Source organism: Cyprinus carpio, chromosome A7, assembly GCF_018340385.1.
Source record: "Cyprinus carpio isolate SPL01 chromosome A7, ASM1834038v1, whole genome shotgun sequence".
NCBI classification, from domain to species: domain Eukaryota; kingdom Metazoa; phylum Chordata; class Actinopteri; order Cypriniformes; family Cyprinidae; genus Cyprinus; species Cyprinus carpio.
Genome location: NC_056578.1, coordinates 9,147,966 through 9,172,498, shown reverse-complemented (window position 1 = coordinate 9,172,498; position 24,533 = coordinate 9,147,966). Strand labels below are relative to the sequence as shown.

Below are 24,533 nucleotides of genomic sequence, written 5' to 3'. Positions count from 1 at the left end.
TGATAAGGTGATAGGCTAGTTAATTTCATGTTACAGTTGATAGCCGATGAATGGTCAATTTTAAAATATTTTTTAAATTGAGATTTTTCAAAAAATATAAAAACACTAAAAGCTATAAATCAATTTGTCACCTGAAAATCTTAAATAAAACAAAAAATAAAATGTAAAAAATGTACACCAACATTTCTTGTGGGAAGTCGTGGGCTAATGGTTAGAGAGTCGGACTCCCAATCGAAGGGTTGTGAGTTCGAGTCTCGGGCCGGCAGGAATTGTGGGTGGGGGGAGTGCATGTACAGTTCTCTCTCCACCTTCAATACCATGACTTAGGTGCCCTTGAGCAAGGCATCGAACCCCCAACTGCTCCCCGGGCGCCGCAGCATAAAATGGCTGCCCACTGCTCCGGGTGTGTGTTCACAGTGTATGTGTGTGTTCACTGCTCTGTGTGTGTGCACTTCGGAGGGGTTAAATGCAGAACACGAATTCTGAATATCTAAAACCTGGAAGAAAACAACAATAAAATAACATATAAAATCAGGTACAGTATAAAATGTGTTAGATGACAACAACAATACTTTAAAATCTAAAACCTGGCAGAAGAGTTCAATTAAATGCCCAATGTCAACAGATTCAGATTTCTGTATTATTATATTTATGTAATGTTTACTTGTGTATTTGATTTATGTCCATTATAAATAAATAAATAAATAAATAAATAAATAAATAAATAAATAAATAAATATACATACATATACATATATATATATATTATATATATATATATATATATATATATATATATATATATATATTTATTATTATTTATATACACACACATATATACACACACATATACATATATACAACATATATATATATATATATATATATATATATATATATATATAATATATATATATATACACACATACATTCCCCTCCAAAAGTATACACACACATATATAAAATATATATACACATACATATATATACACATACATACATACATACATACACACACACCGTATAAACCAAACACAACTAAAAACAAGGTTTTAATACATTTAAAATTTTAACAAACACAAACAAACACACACACATAAATAAATACACACACACACACACATATATATACACACACACACAACATGGTACAAAATTTAACAGGATACATAGAGGATATTCGTCGCATAACAACTATCTTTCTGAACATTAAGCAGAACTCTCCTCAACAAATGGTCAGTGGATCCTTTTATAGAGGAACAAAATATACCCAAACACACTACTATTCACTACTGTGAAGGACTTGTTTTTTCAGCACACAGTGAGGAGAATGACAAAGGGAGTTTACGAGGAATTGTGGTGGGACGGCCAGAGGTGCTGTACAGTTCTCTCTCACCTGTCACAAGACCATAAGCACTGCACTGCAGCAAGGCATCGAACGCCAACTGCTCCCCGGCCGGCCGCAATAAACATCTAAAACCCTGGGCAGAAGAGTTCACCATACTTGGAACTGCAATTAACTTTCCACTAAAATGCCCAATGTCACCTGGACAGATAAGATTCAGATTTCTGGATTATTATATTTATGTAATGTTTCTGGTCGTATTTGATTTATGTCCCCCCCCCATTATAAGTATATATAGCAATAAATAAATAATATAAATAAATAATATATATATAAATATTATAAATACACACACATATACACATAAATATATACACATATATTATATATAGATATACATTATAATATTCTCATATACATACATATATATATATACACACATACATACTACAACACCACACATACATTTATATATATACACAATATATATCACACATATACACATTTTTAAACACACAATATATATATATATATACATACACACACACACACACACACACACACATATATACACACACACATACACATATATATACACACACACATGGTACAAAATTTAACAGGATACATAGAGGATATTCGTCGCATAACAACTATCTTTCTGAAACATTAAGCAGAACTCTCCTCAAACAAATGGTCAGTCGATCCTTTTATAGAGGAACAAAATAATATACAAAACCACTACTATTCACTACTGTGAAGGACTTGTTTTGACATGTCAGTCATCACTTGGTTTTTCAGCACACAGTGAGGAGAATGACAAAGGGAAAAAACCCACTGGAATATGTGACGTTAAACCACAACAAACCAGCGTCTGCAAAGGCCAGACCGTCAGATGTTAGGACCTCTCGCTGAATAATAAGTCTCTCTCACGCACTTGATTGTGTATGTTCCTACCACAATATGACTAAAAAAAAAAAAGGAGTGAGTAAGAAGACATACACACCTACTCCAGATGGCACACAAAGTTCCAGCATGCAGTTCCCATGGAGCCTGGTATAGTGTTATTAAAATCGATTTAAAATTACATTGGCTCACTCAGTGTCAGAGTTTTAGAGTTTTATTAGAAAACAATGAAGAGGTGAGCTGCAACAACACAAACCTGGTGATTTGCTACAATGGAAAAACTAGCAGATGCTACTTCACCTGTCTGGAAATCATGTTCTATTGATCGATAAACTGCTGGCAGCTTGCGATCGGGCACGCCTGAAGCTAATTGTTTCTTGCAACTGCTGCCATAAATCCAGCACTGTGACTCTTCTATCCTCACGCAAGTCCAGGTACAGCACGATACAGTCGGCTCAGCATCAAGTCAATGACCATCAATGCCCTTTTGTTCTCACACTGCTGGGATGCTTAAGAAAGTTTTCTCCCTGTTTCCAACCATTTTTGAACAAATTAAAAAAAACAAAAAAAAAAAACCAACACAGACAAACTTGATAAAACATCACAACCACACCAAAACCCGATAAAGCCACATCATGAAACAACTGACATGAACATTTAGCATAAATCAAACCTCCTCTGACCTCGGGGATTTAACCTGGCTACTCGCCCATGACCACATCTCGTCTCAAGGTGGAAGAAATGCTCTTGATTCCAGCAATGCCATTCAACAACTCAGCAGAACGACTCTTGAGACTAATGTGTCAGCATTTCATATACACCACATCCGTCTATAAGGTTGGAGGTGGACCAAATAAGAAAAACATCAAATAATATAAAAACAAATTGGTTATTATATATAACTGCCAAACTGTGACAAGACGATGAGGCAAGTTTGAGAAGATCATTATAGTTCAATTACTTGCCAACATGAGAAGGAAAAAATGACTTGACATTGAAGTGTCAATTCTCCTGAGAAATTACTGAGTGGGAAGAAAAAAAAAGAAAGCTTAAAAAGACTGCAAATTGGGTCAGAACAATTTTGAGGTCTGTCAAAAGAGTTCTCCATGGTGAATAAGTAAAAGAGTTCCACTGGATAATTTAAAAACTTGGGGAAAAGGGATTTAGAGAGGCGGACAGTCTTGTGCAACAGTGATTTACCACATTTAAGGGGTGTCACTGAACAATGCAAAATGTTCAATAAATAACTGAAATGACATCAGAGTGAAATAGTTCAACTTTAAGTATGTCACATACCATAACATTAAAATAAAAAAAATTAAAAACAGACAGTACTACTACTACTACTACTACTTGGAAGACAAGCCTATCTTAGGAAAGTTTGTCCTGTATAACTGGGCTGGTTCAAGGTCATCTGGGCAAACTCATCCATTTTATGAAACATAAGAACATGCAATGCAGTTTTATACAATATTTCAAACGTAAAAGTATAAGGTCAGTAAGATTTTTTTTAATGTTGTTGAAAAGTATTTTCAAGTCTTCTCACCAAGCCTGCATTTATATGATCAATAATACAGTAAAAACAGTAATACCATGATTTTAAAATATTATTTAACATTAGTACAAATCTACAATAATTGTTATCTCTTTTCATATTTTTTTTTAAATGTGTTTTTATGTGATGCAAGATCGTCCAGAAATCATTCAAATATGCTGATTTGCTGCTCAAGAAACATTTCTTCTACTTCTATGATGAATAGAAAGTTAAAAAGAACTTTTCATTTGAAACCGAAATATTGATCAATTTAATGCATCCTTGCTGAATAAAATTAATTCCTTAAATCACAAACTTTTGAACAGTAGTATAAATGAAACAAACAATTTACAGATAAATAAATAATAGTAGAAGCATCAGTGGCAGAACAAAACAAGCAAGTTAATTTAAGTAACAACTAACTGATGCATCTCTGTTCGAAGATGGCATCACAGAAAAGTTATGGGAAGTATTGTAGGTCTCAAAAACATCCCTCAGTTCCTTTCTTTATCCTTATTGACATCAGTTTTCTTTGGAAATGATTGCCTGCGATTTTCAAAACTGCCATGCCTCATTTGCACAATCAAGTAACCCAACTATTTCCTCTCCAGACAGTTAAGTGACTTTTCTCAATCCACAATAATTTCCAAATTAAGTCATTTTTTCTGAGGATCCCTCCTTCACACAGTAGCTACTGCACATTTTGTACCGTTTGAGTGATTAAAGCAGCTTTGCAAATGTGTGTGTAACAAAGATGCAGCTAAACAATGAAAACACTACAAGCAAGCGGCACCATTCATCATCACAACAGACTATAAATAGCAATATATCGCTCAGACCTTCATTTGAGCCTTTCTATTAGGTGTTCATAGTGATTTCTACCGTATCAGCAATATAAAAATATCTGTGTCAAGTAAAAATAAGCACAGCCTTGAGTCGTCCCAGGTGCATGTATGATCCTGTACTGTTCTGTGATTAGGCTGCGTTCAGTTCTAACACAGAACATTCCATTCCCTCCCTGGAGGCCACTTCCACTCCCAACTTTTGTAGCTGCTTGGGAAGGTCAGACGGTCACCATGGCGACAGTTCTGAGGTCGCAGGTCAGCAGGGCCACACTGCTGACTGGAGATGAGAGATGACAGCATGAGAGGCCAAGGGGAGCTCTTTGAAGTTCATAAAAACGAGTCACATGGACTCCATTATGATCCCTGTATGAGCAACTAACATCACGTTGCGGGATCTAATGAATAAACATGAGCCCACGGAGCTGCTTTAAGCACTACAGTCAGGGTTACACAAGATAAATGCGCTCCTGTTAACTATTAGACAGCATACTAAACAGTTCACCACCCAGCTCCATTAAGCATCTCACACCGGGTATTTGCCTGACATTGGGCTCCGACGGATCACAAACATCCATGTGTTTCCTCAAACAAACACTACCCTTAAAAAGTGCAAAACAGTGTATTTCCCATTGCATTGCAGCTGTTACTATCAGCTTTTGTTGAAGTGAATACAATGCTATAGAAGAGTTCGGCTGTGTTGTGTTGCAGAATCTCCCAGACGAAACATAGCTCAGCTATTTCCACACGGCTATAATTGCATGCCGCGTGGTTTGGTGCCGTGGACCAAAGCTGCGGATCCAAAAGAAGACGGCTGGCCGTGATCCCGACGATTCAATAAGATGTGTACGCGAGTGAATCTGGCTTTCTGCAGCTCTCCAATTATAACCTGTCTGAGACGCCGCGGTCAAGTGTTCCCTGGCGAACTTACCCTTGAGCTGAATACATTTTACTGAATTTAAAATAAATCTCCTCCCCGATGGAGCTACTGCAGAGGTGAACATTGAAACAGTTTGCAATCTTTTCAAATTACCTAGAACATGAACCAAATTAATCTTTTGTTTTTGGCCAGACAGTGAGAGAAAGGCATCTTCTTTCGAGATTCAACTCAAGCAGTCAATTAGAGTTTTCTTAAAGTCACATGACCCAAACTAAAAATCTGAAAAGGTGGTCCACCCTCCACACTCATCTCATGTTGTTTCATTCCTGCAAACACAACAGGAGATATTTAAGAACTGTTCAATTCTTGCCATCCATGAAAATCATTGGGGTCCATTGGTTTTCATCATACGATTAAAAAAAACCAAAAAAAAAAAACACATTTTTCAAAATATCTTATTTTGTGTTCCACATAAGAAAGGTCAAACATGTTTAGAATGACATGAGGATAAATGACTGAATTTATTTTTTTTCAGAACTTTTTAAATGAGCAGGTTGAAATGTCTTAAAACTGCTAAGTGTGCTGGTGAGAAATACTTATGATAGCTAACTATTCACCTGGCCTATTATTCAGCTGCATGAAGCTTTAAAAGTATTTCAAGGTTACTGAAGTCCCTGTGGAACTAACACAGGGAAACATAAGGAGCAGTACTGCATAGGCCTGAACACGGATGGACTTAAACAGCCTCCTCAGAAGAGACAGAAATGACTGACTATGGGAACACAATAATTACATAACTGGATATTTCACACAAGTAATTATAAAATGGTTTGGCAGTGTCAGAGTTGGGACACCAACAGTGCTTCAACACATTTGGAGATGATTGGGGGCGTTCACATAGGACACGGCTAGATGGGATGCAACTGATGAAACAGAACAGAAGGGTCTCAAGACACAGTATTATAATAGGCTAACTATTATTAAATACTAAATAATAAACTCTTTTTAACCTAAAACAGTGATGCACATTGTACAAGACGCTAAAAAATAACAAGGTGGGCATTTGCATTTTGGTCATTTTGATTCCCTCAGAGCCAGTGTGAGCATAAGGCAAGGTAGATCCGCCATACCACGACAAGGATTTGCAATCCAGAAAGGAGCAATGTCGCCATCGCTGGTGTCATCACAAAGACACTAGCGTTATCAGAGGATTTTGCAAAGACAAGTAGATAAATGTCCTGCAGGTGGCCAGTCCATGTTGCATGACTCCATACTGTGCTGTTAATAGATGGTTTCTGTTGATCATTCCTGCTGTAGAGAAAGATTAATATGTCTGGAGAGCGAGCCTCAAAACCAGCCTTGCCTTCGAAAACAAACAGCGGGTAGCAATTTGTTCCAAGCACAATATCAGCGCTCTGGATGCAAAGAGAAATCTCCAAGAAGGAATTCAAAACTCCAAAACCGAGGAGTGCCAAGCAAAGCCAAAGCTGCTGGAATCATTTACCCCAACTTAGAGTTAGAAAGAGCAGACATATATGTATATAATTATATAAAATGATGGAAACAACTAAAGTATTTGCTCAACTGGTCTAAAATCTAGTAATTATTATTACACATCGTGGTCCTAAATTGGAAATAAGTATAAGAATACAATTAAAATCATAACATATATGTTCTTGATTAGATAGATGATTATTTCTCTTGTGTTTCATGACAACATAAAACCATTGCTGTTTAACTTTAAGCTTGTATACTGGTTTAAAAAAAAAAAATATTTAATTTTGCCTTGAGAAGCCAATTATAATCTCAAATGAAAAAAAAAAATTGACCAGGACAATTTTTTTTCTTAATTAGCTGGACCATACAGCATATTAAGACTCAATACTGAAAGAAAAAAAAAAAAAAAAAAAATAAAAAAAAAAAAAATTAAATGCAGAAAAAAAAATACCAAATGAATTAAGATAATAAGGAACAACTTATTGTTGATATTGAACCACTTCCTGACTACATAATTACTGTTTATCCTATTCATAGTAAACAACTTTAAAAGAACAAAATAAGTGCTTTTCACTGTTTCGCCAACTCAACATTGCTGATCACTGAATGCAAGAGCACAGCAGACTGTCAAAATCCAATTACTATTAATAGGATTCATTACTTCCATATTTGCTGCATGCAGGCATCCGAAGACAGTGAACACCCAGGAACTCCTCCTCCCATCCATCCACCAGAATTTGTTATCTCCTCTGGTCAGTCTCCCTCCATTAGAATAACAGATGAGTGTTTGCATTTCAGACTGCTCTCCACTACAAAACAAATTAAACCCTGCACTCAAAAACAACTAAACAAAAAAAACAATGCGTTTTTATAGACATCATTATTTTAGCAGATCAAACACATTTTATTTGTGCAGCCCTTACTCAGTATTGTCACTCCCTGGCTAATGTAAACAAAAATTGCCTATTAATTGCTGGCAAAAATCCAGACCATCTCAGAATGGCCAACGTAAGATGACTGTGCTGCAGTACAGTACATTCATTTCAATTTGTTTTATGTGCTTGCAAAACTATTACAACCAAAATAAAAACTTGCCAACCTTTAGCAACTTAACCAGTGGCCTTGACTTCAAGGTAATTACGAGGAGTCACTTAAATGGAACCAATGAAAAGGATAAAGTTCAGAGAAAAAAAAAAAAGAAAAAAAAAAAAAAAAAACTGCACAACTGCATTCACTGATTTCACATGCAGAATGAATAATGACTCCATGTTGTTAACTCATGGTGCATCTAAACAGTTGTGGTCATTTATACCAATACCAGCTCTAAGGTTAGCCTTGCCAATGGATATTACACTTTTTTTATTTGAATGAAATCTGTGGATACTGTGTAAAGTAAGCGTTTTATTTAAGAAACTGAACTTGTATTTTAAATACGGTACCCACAATTGGCCATTAAGATGATATTTCTTTAAAAACTGGTGCACTTGTACAGAATATTTGCTTCTGAATTAAACTGCATTCTCGATGAGTTCATGAAGTTCACTGCAGTATTTTATAAGAAAGCTCATGACTATTTATTAAGTATCATTACCATTCATGTGGATATGAAAATCATCTGGAAGAACTTTGAGAGTGATAAAAGAGCAGCATGGTATTTTGAATTTCTGGCTTTTCAAAACAACAACACAAGAGATATTGAGTTATTCAAAAAAAAAGAAAGAAAGAAAGAAAAGGAAAAGGGATATGCAAATACAAGCATAAATTGTTTTTCTTGTAAAATTAGTTCTTAATTACTCCAAACATAAAACTAAAAAACATTAACGCAGTCGTGATTCATAAAAAGTTTGGCCCTTTAGTTAACCAATATATAAAATTAGCATATGACCTTAAAAGCGGAAAGAATACAAAACAGAACACAGTCCAAAACATCCAAGCACTGTGTAATGACAAATTTTGGGTATGCATTATGTGTGCTTGTAAATGCAAATTCTTGTTAATTGAGTTCGTTCCGCAGAGGTCACCTGTTCTTCTGGGACCTCTCTTCAAAAACAATCTCATACGAACAGTTCTTTAAGCAATGCCCACTGTCAGTGTGGTAATTTGCAATGCAAATGCGCATTTGCTGTAATTTTACACAAACCAAAAGTTCCAAAACCAAGCAGGATCGATTTATCATATGAGAACGTAACATTTAATTTGAAGCAAAGTGGTACACTCAGATTTTTATGGCATTAGCCTGGTAAGGTTTAAGGGGAGTAACTTGAGAAACAGACCATGCACAAACACTTTTGCATGCTTTAAACCACATAAGCTTCAATTAAAATATGCCATCTAATCTCCTTATAAATGCAGAACGTCTCACATTCCACTGGATATTCTCCCATGTTACAAGCTAGATGCCCCTCAGCAACACCAAATTGCTTTTATTGCAAGATACTTACTTACGAAATCACAACCCTTAAAAGCCACAAAAGTACACAAACAAAGACCTGGGCTTGCAGATGCTAGCACCGGAATGTCTTTAGAGAGTAAATAACAGGGCAAATGTTAGGAAATACTGCAATGTACCAAACCCTAGTTCACTTGCCGTCCACACATGCAACTGACTTCTAAGACAGCATCCTAACTGATACACATCGTCACAAGTGAACCTGAACACACTGCTTTCTGCTAAGCTAACATTGTGATATTCTAATAAGCATAAAAATTAAGAGTGGAAGAAAATTTCTACTTTGCGATTCTCTCTTTAACAATTCTAAACTGATTCTGAGCTTGGTTTTTTCTGGTGCACTAGACACCACTGTATTTACACACACACACACACACACACACACACACACACACACACAAAACCATCAACTAAATATAAAAGCTTGTATAAAGTTTCATGATTGAAGCAAAACACAAGGACAAATCATCTTCCTTGACAAAACGCTTTTGTTCCTCTTTTGTAAGTTGCTTTGGATGAAGGCATCTGCTAAACGTATAAATATGAATGAAAATTAAAGGCTTCATTGTGAAGGATATGCGCTGTGAGAAATGCGCACTTTACTTGACAATGTGCAGTTTCACCTGCTAGTATTTCAGTGCTTTTCCTTTCCAAACTCTCTACAAATGGATCATTTATGCTGTTTGGAATGCAGTATAAATAAACAACTTTCTTTGATATATATATATATAAATATATATATATATATATATATATATATATATATATATATATATATATATATATATATATATATATATATATATATATATATATATATATATATATATATATATATATACAATTATAATTATTATGATAATTAGTCTTGAATCTCATTTTGTAAAAAAAAAAAAAAAAAAAAAAAAAATGAATCAAATTGAATCGTGAAATCAAAATCATTATAATCGAATCGTGAGTTGAGTGAATTGTTACATCCCTAATTAAAATAATTTCCCTATTGTGCAGCTATTCGGTTTTATTTCCATTTTATTTTATTTTTTCCTTTCTTCTAGATAAACGGTTATACTCCAAACACTTCTATAGCCTCCAAGCTATTGCTAAAGTCTATAGACAATAACTGATAATTAAAAATGAATCTTTACATTAACGAAGCTCTTTGCTAGTGGACTAGCTCAGCACAATGTCAAGACGTTGTTTTTTTTAGTCTTGCCCAAGGACTTGTTCATTTTAAGCAATTCCTTTCCGTTCGCAGACGATTTATCTCAGTGACAGGCCAAGGGGCATGGCGTGCACACAAGCTTGGCCTTGACAAATCGAGCCAAGGCCTTGGTGAAAAAAGGGATGCAGACAATGTAATGAAATCTCACTCTATCCGACCATGTCGAACTATGCCACGGCTTAATTAAATGGTATGTGGAGAAACTGAGCTGGAGTGGGCGGCAGTGTGATGGTGCTTGATGAAAAGGACATTAAGCTCACACCTTAAACACATCTGGCTTTGCTTACGGGCTCTGCTTCAGGTTCAGACTCCATTTCACGAGTCCATCTTTCACTCTGCTCAACTTGGGTTTTTCTGGGAAATCCAGACAGCTGCTGAAGCTGCAATGCAGCAAAAGGACAATGAAATCCCGCAAGCGTCACTGTCATGAGGGTGTCTGCACTGGTTGCAGGCTTGCAACAAAGGTTTATTATAACAGGGCTGTAATTTCTCTGAAACTGAAGGAGATGTTTTGTGTGGAGGTGTCGAGGTGTGGTTAAAGACCAGACCAAACCCCAGTCGGTTGTATCATCACCCTGCTGTCATCTGCAACCTCAAGTTAGAGCTTGTTTTGCAAGTTTGAGGCGTATCCAAGATTCTCAGGGCTATCACTGTTCAGTATTGACATACTGGACAAATCTGAAGATTTTCTCCCACTTAACCACTAAATCTGATCCTTTTTTCTTTGGTTTTCTGACTGGGTGAGAACAACTCAATACCCGGTTTCAAAACAATGGCTTGGGTTTCAATTAATGTGCTCTTTAAATTTCCTACAAGAAATTATTGCATTTACATAAATAAACTTTGCAATGTTTGACAGGTTTAATAGCATAAATCTGACGTGTTCTAATAAATAATCTGTTAAATACTGAAATCAGAAAAAGGGGTGGGTTTAAAAAAAATAAAAAGTAAAAATAAATAAAAATAAAAATACAAATTAAAAAAAAATTCTAATAAATAAAACCCTGCAGAAATTATATTTAACCAACTTAAATGATATGAGTGCACACATGCTATCATATAGGTTACATATTACATGTTTCATCAAAATTTCTTTTACATGTTTTAATTGTAGGCTTCCCATGTCTAAAGTAAACCCTAAATGGCAACACATGGAGTAAAAAGTTGTTTACTCAAGAATCGTTTTGGAAAACCCAGGGCAATGTTAAACGATTTCTCTCACAGACAGCACTGATCAAATAATTAACTTTAAAAAGTGGAAAAAACATTTAACCTATATATAAAAAAGATAATATTTTTATAGTGCCTTTCAAGAACCCAAGTACACTTTACTATCAAATACTATGCCAATAATAGTATGTTTTATAAAAATAAAGAAATGTATACTAATGTTCAAAAGTTTGGCTGGAGTAAAAGCATCATTACTCCAGACTCCAGTGTCACATGATCCTTCAGAAATCATAATATTCTGATTTGCTGCTCAGGAAATATTTTATTATTATTATCTATGCTGAAAACAGTTCATAAATCATACTACTACATTTTGAGGATTCTTTAATGGATAGAAAGTAAAAATGCATGTGTTCTTTAATAAGAAAAATATACTAACATACAAAAAAACTAAAATGCCCGTCTAGTCCTTCGTTAGCTCAGGGGAACTGTATTAATTACAGTTGCAGGAGACACATGGCAGATGACTTGTTGTGGGTCTTTAACAGTCTGGCAGGAGGCTTGGGCTTACATGTGTGAAAAGATGTCAACAGATGTAAGAAAGCTTTCCACACAGAAAAACCACCCGAGGATAAATTCAACAACTTTTTGAATTACGTCATTAACAAACTGGCTTTTTAGAATGCTTGGAAATGTAACTGGCTTTCAAACAAACACCAACTCCAAATTTTAAGAGGTGGGATCTTTATTACAAAGAGCATTCCGGCTTTATGGCTGCTTTGGCTTGAACTACACAGGTAGCACTAGAAGCACTTCAAAGCAGACTGCTTTCAACACTGCTGTATGATTCAAGCAGCTGATGTCAGGATGTATGGCACACGATTGCTTGCTTAGAATAATAGTAAAAGATCAAAGACAGGACACTTGCCAGAAACAGCTATATTTCAATGGCAGAGAAGTGTTTGGGTTGGCACACCTGATAACTTTCTTAGTATTTGCTAAGGTGATTTAAGTAGTTTCCAGGGTGTTCTAAATGGTGGCTACAGCACTCCTAGGTAGTGTTGTCACTGTACCAAAATTTCAGTATTTGGTACCAATACCAGTGAAAATCCATGGTTCTCGGTACCAATTTCGGTACCAAAGCAAAACACAAAAACATGCTAATTAAAAATCTTTACTATAAAAAAAGTCCAGAACTGCCTTTCTGACTGATATGACAAACAATGTTAATTTGTACATTCTCTAACATGTATATTTTCGATTCACAATTCATTAAAAGGCCTCTGGTGTGTAAAAATAGTAAATATCATCATCATGTCATCCGGTTTTTTTTTACCCTAATAAAAGTTATAGGAGCATTAAATAGTTAATAAAGAAACTTCATTCTAATGCTCATTATTTTAGCATTAACCGCGCTTATGCTAACAATTAACTACTCTAATAACAGCGTTCATTTCAATCTGACGTTCAAATTAAAATATTTCATAGTATTCATAACAGAAGCAGTGTTTCTGACAGCAGCATATGCAAATTAATTCTCTGCCAGCAGGAGGTGCTTGTAGAGCGCACAAGAGAGAGAAGTTTCCCCGGTAACGGCTGTAATCAAATAAGCGCTGAGCTCACAAACGCTGCTCAGGTGTTACAGGCAAGATTAAATGAAAATGACATCCATAATTTTCTGAAGACAGTCGGTTTTCTTCAGAAATACAGTGATATAAAAACACCCGCACCGGGTTTAGACTTTGAGACGTGCAGTGCTCATGTTTATTCAACGAAGTCAACGCCTTTTGGAAAATCAGTTTGTTGCGTTCAGTTTTGATATTTCCCAATGTATGGGAAACACTGTGAAACTTACCTGCTTGAACTCTTTAATTTGATCTGGGTGTCTGCCTTTAAAGTGTTTTGTTACTTTGGTGTGTTTCCTCCTTTTGAGGTCGCCTCATCTCAGTGCTTTTATGAAGAGAGCGCATCTGCGCACCTTTCGGATAGCGCACCAAGAACTGGGTTGACGGGTACTTAAAAAAAAAACTGGTACTGTAACATTTGTTTTTTTAATACCTACCTGGTACCGAAGTACTGGGTCTTTTGACAACACTACTCCTAGGTTCTTGCTAAGAAGTCAAAAAAGCAGACCCCCAAATCTATATGATGTTCTGGTCAATCTTTCATTGTTTTTTGTCTTTTATATCACCCATCAGGCAAAACTCTTAATTTAAAATTAATTGTAAGCTTTCATTTAAAATGCAAGCTATTTAAAGGTGCAAAAATAGCTCAATCTAAGGTAATAAAAACATAACGGTTCATCAAAATAAAAACATAACGGTTCATCAAGTAAGGTCTTTATACACCTCTGAAAACAGTTATGTATATTATATTGCATTTCTGTAAACAGATCGTTGTGAATATTACACATTGCACCTTTAATTAAGCAATTAAATAAGATTAAGCCTAATCAAAACATATTAGCAATGAGTAGTCATTCAAGAACATATAACATTTTCAGTTTTCAAAACAAACCAAACCACTCGTTCTTAATTCTAATTCTAAATAAGCAGCAAAACAGCAGAGAAAGAGAGAATTTGTTGTGGTCTACAAGCACAGCTAATTAATACAACTAGTCACATGCATGTAGATCGATATATCAATGTATATTGACCCAGTGAGTTTAAAATCTTGTACTGCGGTCTTGAGAAAGACACGACGAGTAATAATGATGCTTGCGGTTCTCTGGAAGGCTACCCTCCCTGATGCTTTTACAATATCCTCACTCTCAAATCTCACTCTCGCTATATCACAAAAGACAAGTCCAGCTTCATAGCTCATTAGCTTTCAGTAGAAATATCCAACTGCGCTGTCACTGTCTACAAGGAGCAGTGAGGAACCATAGGGCAAGTACAGGAATAAAGACAATGGAGCTGATTAAGTCTACTGAATCAATGGATTGGTACAGTACTCGGCACTATATCTAAAAAGCAAAGATTAAAATCAAAGCAATGAACACCCTGGTTGTAAGAGTTCATTCTTTGTGCTGTGCTTTGTGGAGAAGATCAGTTAAAATCAATTAAAAACTGATCAACAACACTCTTGCACCAACACGCTGAGTTGCAAAACGGTGAACTGTGATGCAATATTTATCTTGGAACTTTTTGAACCAAAAAGAAAAAGATTTTCTGGGAAAATGCTAATCAATTATTATTATTTTTTAAACAAAAAGTCTAGTTTCCATAAAACATTTAGCTAAATAAATGGTTTGGATAAAATGTTGAATGGGAAAGGAAGTACCTGGGCTCAATGAAGAGGGTCAGTCTGGACAATCATGGACTAAGACGAGCCATTTCCTCTCAACAGCTGAAACTCTCCGGGGGCAAATTACGTGTTTTTTCTTCCTCTTTCCTTCTGGGTCATTTTTAGCCTAAAGCTTTCATATTATCTTTCACTGCAACCATTTTGAAGGATCGAAAGGAATTCAAGCAAGCTAAAAAGGGTTAAATAAGACACATGAACCACAGGCACACACCGCGACAGCTACTGAAAAAAATAAAATAGCAAGCTTGATACATGTTTGCGGTTCTCATGAATGTGGTACTGTTTTCTGACTCACAGTCCCCACAGTTTCAGAGTGAGGCATGGGAACCCTTCAAAAGCCATAAATCATTGAGCAAGCACGTAAACATTCTTTTGCAAAATAGTATTACGGTTGTTTGAGGACACAAGACAAGCTTTGTTTTTGATGTTCCACAATCCTTTCCTCATAAAGCAGATTTTGCTTCTAGGAAGGTAAACAAGGTAATGGGGTAAAATAACTTTTGCATCCAGATCCAATACAGCCTGCATCCTGTGTTGCAGGTACAGAAATAAGTTTAAAGCAAACCGTAAGATATTACAAAGACAAAATCACCTTTATACGAAACACGTCAAGTGACAGGGATTAACAACAGACTGGAGTTTAAACATCTAGCCAGACATCACAATTTGCTGACAACTAATTTTCCAAACTGAAAGTGAAAACACTGCTTGACTTAATACAACCGCAGCCAAGATAAACATATTTGATGTTTAATATAAAGCTCAATTGAGTTTGCTTTTGAAGCAATGAGTCCTATTGCTTGTCACTTAACCAGAAAATGTGGCCGGTTGGTACAAACGTCATCACTTGTAGCGTTATCGCGGGATGCCTGAAAATGTCAGAGTGTATAGGGAAACAATGTACAGAAACAACTTTATGCAAAGTTTAACCTTATGCATACGAGTAGTGAGTCTACCAACTGGAGCCACTAAAGACACCAAAGCAGAGCCTGCACAGAATATGAAGAATATCAAAAGCTTTGGGGGTCAGCTCAGCCGGCACAATAACACTTTCAGCACAATATTGTCTAATTAAAGTTATCGACAAAATTCAGAAAAATATCAGCATATCGGATATCAGCAAAAATCTAATTTTGTGCATCCACACGGTCAATTTTTTTTAGCTAAAACTGCATGCACTTTTAAATAATAACTAATAAATAAATAATAACTAGTAACACATCCAATTTGTCATCAGATTTTTAAAAGCTAAGACCCCTAACAAAGCCCCAAATAACATTTTGGCATTCAGCAACAGTAGCGACCACCACAACCCACCTTCAGTGATAAATTCATGTGTGAATGAGGCATAAGGTTATATTTGAGATGCTGATGTAAGAACTAATATTCAAACCACAAAACTCCTACACACAGTAATTCTCATTGCAAATCCTACTACTAAACTAAAGCTTTGATTATTAATTCCAACTGAACAGAGTTCAATCTCATCAAACGTTAAAAGCTCAGAAACGATGCTTGTGGCTATTCCGATGGTTGCTCCTGAGGAAACGAATGACGAAACACAAAAGTTCTCTCATGTTTGCCTATGTGCTTGACTAAAAAGCAGGAAGCTCTTGTGTGAATAAAACATTAGAAATATCAACTGTCCTCTTCTAGAAAAGCAACACAGCCTTTGTAACAGGAACTGCTAAACAAGTCTCTTAGTCATGGAAAAAAGAACACCACAGAGGAAAAAAAAAAGCAAACAGCAGGACCACATGAATTAGTGAATGTGACTTGAACTTTAATTTATAAGCTTAGCAGGATGTAGGTTAGTAGGCAAGGCACTAAATGCCACTGCAATACTCTCAAAGTCACAAGCGAGAACATTTCTGACTGGCATTTCATTCCATACATGTTTTCTTTAATCAGATATCATCTTAAACCTATTACATATATTTTTAAACTGCATTTCTAAACTTTGAAACAAAGTAACTCCTTTACACTTTGCGTCAGTCAACTACGGTGGCTCATTATCGTGATATCGTGCAAGCCCCTTTAATTCAACTCGTGCCTCGGAGCGAATATACTGCTGTGTAGTCCTGGGACAATTGCATGCCATAAAATGTCAGCTGCAGCCCAGTATCTTGCTTTCCCTAGACTTCAGCGCAAACACCTGGAAGTAACCGTCTGGTTTCACAGCTGTAAAATGCTTCAAAAGGATTCATTTCTGGTAATCCAAGCTCTTGTTTTCCATCAAAATAATAATCAAATAAATGGAACAAGGACTTTCTCACAGACAATTCAAAGTGCTTTTGGGTGGGATTCATAATTGGTCTGTGTGGTACAGTTGCCATTGACAATATATTGCATTAAATGTAAAAAAACAAAAAAAAAACAACAAACAACCATTTCACCATGACTTGGCCCTGGAGCATCTCTGAATTATGATCATAACTAAATGAAAGCAAAGATAAGTACAATGGACCAGATGGATCTGTCTCATACCATCTCATGCAATCCTAAAGACTTCGCTGTGAAACTATCGAGTCACAACAGCTGCCTAAACTCCAAACCCAGAGGGAGGCAACAAACTGAATCCTGACCAAGCAAGCTGGAAAATAATGAGATGAGGTATCTGGATGGTGTCCAGGACTTCAAGGCATCCACCTCTAACCCATATTTTCTTTGCAGACTTCAGCGTACTCGCAACTTCTCTTCAAAAATATAATAATGGCACATCTCAATAACATAACCAAGTTACCTCATTTATTAACTCACTCCACTCCCAAACTTCCTTCAGTACAAGTCTTTTGGATTCTCATTTCATCTTTCACTTAGCCAAAACTGTAAGTCTAATCACTCATTCATGTGCGTAACAAAGATAAAAATGTACATCCTAAAGTTTAAAGGGATACTCCACCCCAAAATGAAAACTTTGTCATTAATCACTTACCCCCATGTTGTTCCAAACCCGTAAAAAAACATGTGCAATCTGGGTTATATAAAGAGCCGTGAACACTTTTTGTAAGCAAAGAAAACAAAAATAACAACTTTATTAAATAATTCCTTTGTCAACAATCTCCTATGTGTGAATAAAGTCGGTACTTTTGTTTTCTTCACTTACAATTTTTTTTCCTGTCGCTTCATATAATGCAGATTGCACGTCTGATGGCAGATGGAGTATTCTGAAGACTACTTTCATACCTTTTATGGACCTTGACACAGGCCTCCCGGTTTTCATCCAAAATATCTTAAATTGTGTTCCGAAGACGAACTGAGCTTTTACGGGTTTGGAACGACATGGAGATAAGTGATTAATGACTAAACTTTCATTTTGGGATGGAGTATCCCTTTAATGAAATAGAGGTTTCCCTTAGGAACCACTAAAAACAACAGCAATAACATCATGCTTAAAACTTAAAACCCAATGACAAGCTTCTAAGAAGGTTAAATAATTAAACAAGAAGAATTTGTAAGGAATTTGAAATTATTTTGTCAACTTTTGAACTTGCTTTCTAAGTTCACCTATGACTTAAATATTGCCATGCTCGAGAGCACATCAACGACTTATTCATGCCTTTCACCTAAAAAAAAGCAGGCAAGTAAAGGAAAAAACTACACAAAAGCATCTTCTACTAGACAAGAAAAAGAGCAGGCGTGCACTGTTTGGATAAATCAGAAGCTTTTCTCAGTCTGTAGAAGAAATCCTCCACTTGGAACTCAAATGAGACATGTTAAAAGCGTTAAGCCCCCGGCACTGGTGTAGCCAAACGATACACTTTTAAAACTCAGCCAACAGTGCTGTCAGCATGTCTCATCACACAATGTGGGTCTGGGGCTCGGGCCAGGTGTGATTTCTGTACAGCCGAGCTGCAGCGAGAAAAACTATGCTTCAATCTCATTATGAACCATCACAGGTGATTTACAGCGATGCATAGCAGCTTGACAGTCCAACAAATATCCAACATACTCTCAGTTTCAAGCTCAAATGCATCTTGTGGCTTCAAGTTCCTTCCCCTTCTTACAACCATGAGCAACAAAGACTGCTCACAGCATCAAATCAAAATTGATTTATAATGCAAATCGAAATGACATGTTTAGTTCTTTAACATGAATTAAAGGGTGCTGGTAAAGTGCCAAGAATTTGTGAAGAGCATTAATTAACTCCCACCCGAAACAGACTTCATAATAGAAGTTTATGCTATGATGTTCTAGCACTTACATATGGCTTGATATAAATCCATGGGAGTTTTAACCCATTTAAAAGACACACAAACATTTTAATAGTAATAATAATCCCATAATGCACCACTTGTCATCTGGCTGGCCCTACAAAACCAATGCCAGTTTGGCCAATGATAAAAGCAGAAACATGTCTGTCGTAATGAACTTTGGTCAGCTGTGAAACCATCAGTCAGTGACACGAGTCATCATGAATAAGCCGTGAACCTGAGCGCAGAAGCTGCATTTTAAAAATCATGCACACGCGCTGCCTCGCAACACCAAAAATGGCAGCATTATTAGTTCATCTCTCAAGAGATAGAGGACTGAATGCCAGCGTAGACCCCGAGGCATTCATTTTCAGCAATTACTAACTGCAGCATATTCGGCGCTTCCTTCAAAGCGAGCAGGGATCCATTCATCACCTGGCTTTACAGTACCATCTGGACACTGGGCTGTTTGTCTTTTAAATTGATCCCATTACTGGATGGACGGGCTGTAATATGGATCTAAATTAATCATCTAACCTAATGAATTGGCTATCGAATCATATAATATGCTTTCAATTACATATGGGGATTAAAAAAATCTGATAACTGTTGTTCAAAAGTAGGAAGATGTTGTTCAAAAATGGTCTAATCGGAACAAAATCTACAGGCTTTGCATGCGTTAAAAAGCATACATTGGTCAGGAAGTGAGGTCGTGGCTCATTCCAGTCAAGCTTACAGTCAGGGGCCTGTTACAAGCAGAGAATATCAAATGACAACCGGAGAAAGAGGAAGATGTTTTATGCATTCCATCAGAGAGAGCCAGAGCATTCAGACGTAACATGCAGGAAATGTTCAAAATGCATGAATTTCCTTAGAATGGGGTAATGAGAGGAAGACAAGGACAGATCTGCATCTTTAATAATTAGAATCTCATTGTGCGGCAGCAAGTTTTGAGATCTTAGCTTTAAAAATTCACTTCAAAGTCAAGTGAATTGTTTGGGACTCACAGCAAATGTTTGGGACTGACAACCATATTTACTTGTGATTTTGAGGTGAAACATGACCCACTATTCTTCCTAGAACTATTCTTTGCTTACAATAAGCAGCTCATTAAGCCAACAACTTTCATTTTGAATGAAACACGCAAACAAATGTGCCACTCAAGGGAACTTTCCAAACAAACAAGAATTACTCGTCTGAACAGAAAACTCACCTTCCCGTGGTTTACAAAGCCATGCTTTCTAGCGATCCGGTGAGCTTCCTGCTCTCCCCCGGTGATGTGGACGGCCCATGTGTTGGTGTAAACCTTCTGTCCAATGGATGGCCGTGGCCCAGAGGTCACGAGAATCAGTAGTGTCCCGAGTGTCAATGAGGCAAGCCTGAGATCCATCAGACACAATGGAAGGAACCAAGGCAGGAGCTCCTGATGTCACCAAGTCCGTCAACACAGCGGCCCTCTGCTATAGCAGTGCTGCCCTGGGCACATGTAGAGACGGAGCTGAGGAAGAGAAATGGACTTGGAACGGTTCAGGAATCACCTGCGGAGGGAAGTAGATGGAACATTGCAGAATGAGTCATCTGAGCTGCTGGTATAATTGAGGATATGAATCACAGATGAGCTTTAATACCATGGAATTGACTAACTGGTTAAAAATTAGAAGCACACCCAAACAAACAAAGTTTCATTTGTGAGAAAACAAAACAAAGTTTCACTGGTGAGAGCTAAATGCAGGGATTCGATTCCAATCAGTTACAGGATCTCAGTCAGATTTTATTTGATGCAAATGTAAGAGAGGCTGTGAGGTGGTGTAAATTTCATTCAACATCTACCTGCAGATCATAGAAAATATATCTTGAAAAGAAATTAACTAAAAAATAAAAATCCAGAATGTATGAGCTGTGAATAATAAAGAGCGTTCACCTTGACAAAGATTTGCATTGATCAGAATGCATTTGTTTTCAAATACAATTTGAGGTGACTTGAGCAACAGCAAATTTACGCAACTGTGCAGCATCATGACACGCTCACATGATTTGCCGCCAGATACAGCTGGAAACTGTGAGTGTGAATGCAATAGTTCATATATTCTGCAACCTCCAGCAATTTAATTACGATCAATGTAAATGCTTCTTTAGATGCAAAAAGACATTAATACTGTACAACCATCTACTAAAAATCATACAGAAATACTACCAGCATATTCACAGAAAAAAAAAAAAAAGCTTTCTGACTTCCGTAAGTGATTTGCCAAGTCATCATCTTTGCTGGTAAGCCACCAGTAAACTGAAGATGGGAGGGGAAGACAGCTGACTTATTCTTCTAGAGAAACATTCATCAACTTCCATGTGAACAGTGTCAGACTCACTGACATTTCTTTGCAAAACCATCCCATTGTTTCTCCTCTCTTATGACTAAGCAAACGCTGTTGCAAGATTCTTGTTGACTTGAGGCTCAACTTAATAAACTTAAGCTGGTGATTATGGAATAAAGCAGCGTATTCAATTTACCCTCAGTTTCATACATTCATTTGTCTAAAGGTAGAGAAAAATAAATAAATGACTAAATTCCGGAAACCACTTTTATTGACTGCGGGGATGTGTTGGCTTGCAATCTATTTGATCTTATGGAAAGAAGAAAAACTTTAAAGAGGCAAAAACCCTTGCTTGTCCTTAGGGCTGGGCGATATATCGCATGTGATTGTCATGCGCATTTCGTCAGTAAAGCCGGTTCCCTGATTACCACTAAATCACCATCACCTGCTTTCAAATGGAGTGGCATTTAATATACAGAGCCGTTGATCAATGACAAGCTACGCAATATTGCGTTCCTTATCACAGATGAATCGCCTTTGATAATGAACGCAATCACATGCGATATATCGCCCATCCCTACTTGTCCTGAATAAGTCTGGATCGATTCAGCAGAATTATCTCATGATTCAGTGCATGTACTAGGTTGAACGATTCATGTCCAGTTGACCAGTTGACCCAACCACACCCTTAATGGCCTATTTCATAATCACATAAATGCTTGCTACACAGTCTCATTGGACAGAATGGGTTCTTTTTTCTGAAATGCTGTCTCACAATCTGATAAGACGACCCATCTTCTGTTAAACATTTGCATTTGCAAAGGCTCAAAAGTGGGTGTACTCAGTGTTATTATTGCCTTTATGTTAAAAGAATGCTGTCCGATCTGTTAAACTGAGTCAGATGCACTTCCTGTTCTACCACTAATTCACCATCAGGAAAGAAAATAAACTGTATATTCTGAAACTTAAACAGGATTTCACACAAACACCTTCATTTTTAAACTCAATATGCTGTATAAGTATGTATATGTATGCACCTAAAAAAGTCAACTTTTTACAAACATAATTTTTGAAGTTTTCATTGAAATTAAACATGGAAATCAACATGCATTTTAAAATTCAGATTTGAAAGCACAACAGTGAAAAACTAAAACAAATAACAATTCAGGATACATAAAGCTTGTATTTGTATTACAAGTTTAGTACTCTGATTCAGCTTTACCGAAAAGTAAACGAAGTAAAACCATGAATTAGTAAACATTGTTTATGAGAACACAAAAATATTGATACAAAGATTTGACAAATAAAATTACCTAATAAGATCAAAAGTACTACACATGCATACACAAATTTAGACTACATATTTAAGACCATCATTTAAAGTATTTCACAAGCATTAAAACACTTCCACAACTCCAAACGTTTTGCAAAAACAAATAAAATGATAATAATATTAAATAACTTTGTAAGAATTTTTTAAGACAAACTTCACAGGAAGCATGAAACTAAAATACTGTTTACATCCAGGTTCTTACAGCAGTTTATTTATAAGTATATTCTAACTTAGTAATAGACTTAAGCTCACTTAACCCTCTACACAATGTTTTTATCAGGTCAAGAGAAGAAAATAAAGAATGCTACTCACTTGAGCACTGAACATGCGTCTAACCCAGATTAAGCAGGCTAAGTGCGTAACTTTCCTGACAGCAATTTAAAGCTGTGCCAGCCCTGATTTTAAAGCACACCCACTCATGACATCACAACATGCTTAACACTTCACAGGGAGAGGAAACAGGCATTGAGATGTTTGACGGTAATTGTCGACCACTTGGAAAAAAACTCAAGACAGGATGCAAAATGTGGGACTTTTAGATAAGTCTACTTTATCCGAAAATGTTGAAGGGAACCCTAAATTTGATCAGTCTGCTTTATACATTCAATCCATTCTTGATTTCAAAACACAAGCATATGCTTGTTCCAAAGAAGAGACAAACTTTGTTTCCTGGCAAGCATTACACGTGGATTGGTAATGGCTGAAACATTAGTCTCATGAGGAAAAAAGAATGAAAACATAATCAATTTAACTACTTCGAGGGCAAGTAAACACCAGAAAAAGGAAATAAACTTTCAGATGGGGATCCATGCATTTCATGCATAAAGTTAATAACAATAATTTACTTAGATAATTAATTTATAGAATATTAAATGCTGAATACACCACTTCAAACCAACAGGACAAAACAGCCAGCATATATTGATAATAGAAGAGTTCAAAAGTGCCTTTGAAATTTTCTTCAAATTGAGCATTTTTATCAGGCTCGTGTGCGCAGGTTCAGTTTCTTCACTTTAATGGCAATGAATAGTTTATTTTCTTTCCCGTTACACTCTCAGAAATAAAAGGTACAACAGCTGTCACTGAGGTGGTACCTTTTCAAATGGTACACTTTTGTACCTATTAGGTTCTGATATGTACACTTTACCTACCAATATGTACCTTTAAGGTACCAAAATGGACCCTTTAGGTACATATATGTTCCTTTTGAAAAGGTACCGCCCCAGTGACAGCTGTTGTACCTTTAAGAGTGTAAAGTAAAATAACTGAACATAAACACAGGAGCCTGAGAAAATAACCATTTCAGAAGAAAATTTTAGATGGCTCTTTTGGACACTTTACTCACACTTAAATTTATTAGACCACAAAAAAAAAATAAAAACTAGTGGCATTCGCAAATAAGCTATGCTTTTCACAGAACTACCTTTTCTGAGGCATTTTAGTGATTACTCTTTATCAGCTAGTCTTGTCAAAATCAGAAGTCTTGTTTCTCAAATGTGCAAGAATACAAGATCCATACTTGAAAATATGACACACAATCGTAC

At 36.2% G+C, this 24,533-nt stretch overlaps 1 protein-coding gene across 2 annotated transcripts in view; it reads right to left on the bottom strand.

Annotated features, from left to right (window-relative positions):
* furina (furin (paired basic amino acid cleaving enzyme) a) overlaps positions 1–24,533 on the bottom strand; it is an 82,511-nt gene that overhangs the window by 56,601 nt on the left and 1,377 nt on the right. The window contains exons 1-2 of one of the 2 annotated variants that reach the window (XM_042759521.1): positions 23,302–23,426; positions 20,558–20,882 (exon numbers count right to left, since the gene is read on the bottom strand). In XM_042759521.1, the coding sequence (XP_042615455.1) occupies positions 20,558–20,734 (177 nt within the window). In that variant the 5' untranslated portion in view covers positions 20,735–20,882; positions 23,302–23,426. Of the gene's footprint in view, positions 1–20,557; positions 20,883–23,301; positions 23,427–24,533 lie in introns of those variants that run through there. The other variant, XM_042759520.1, reaches the window with a different exon arrangement.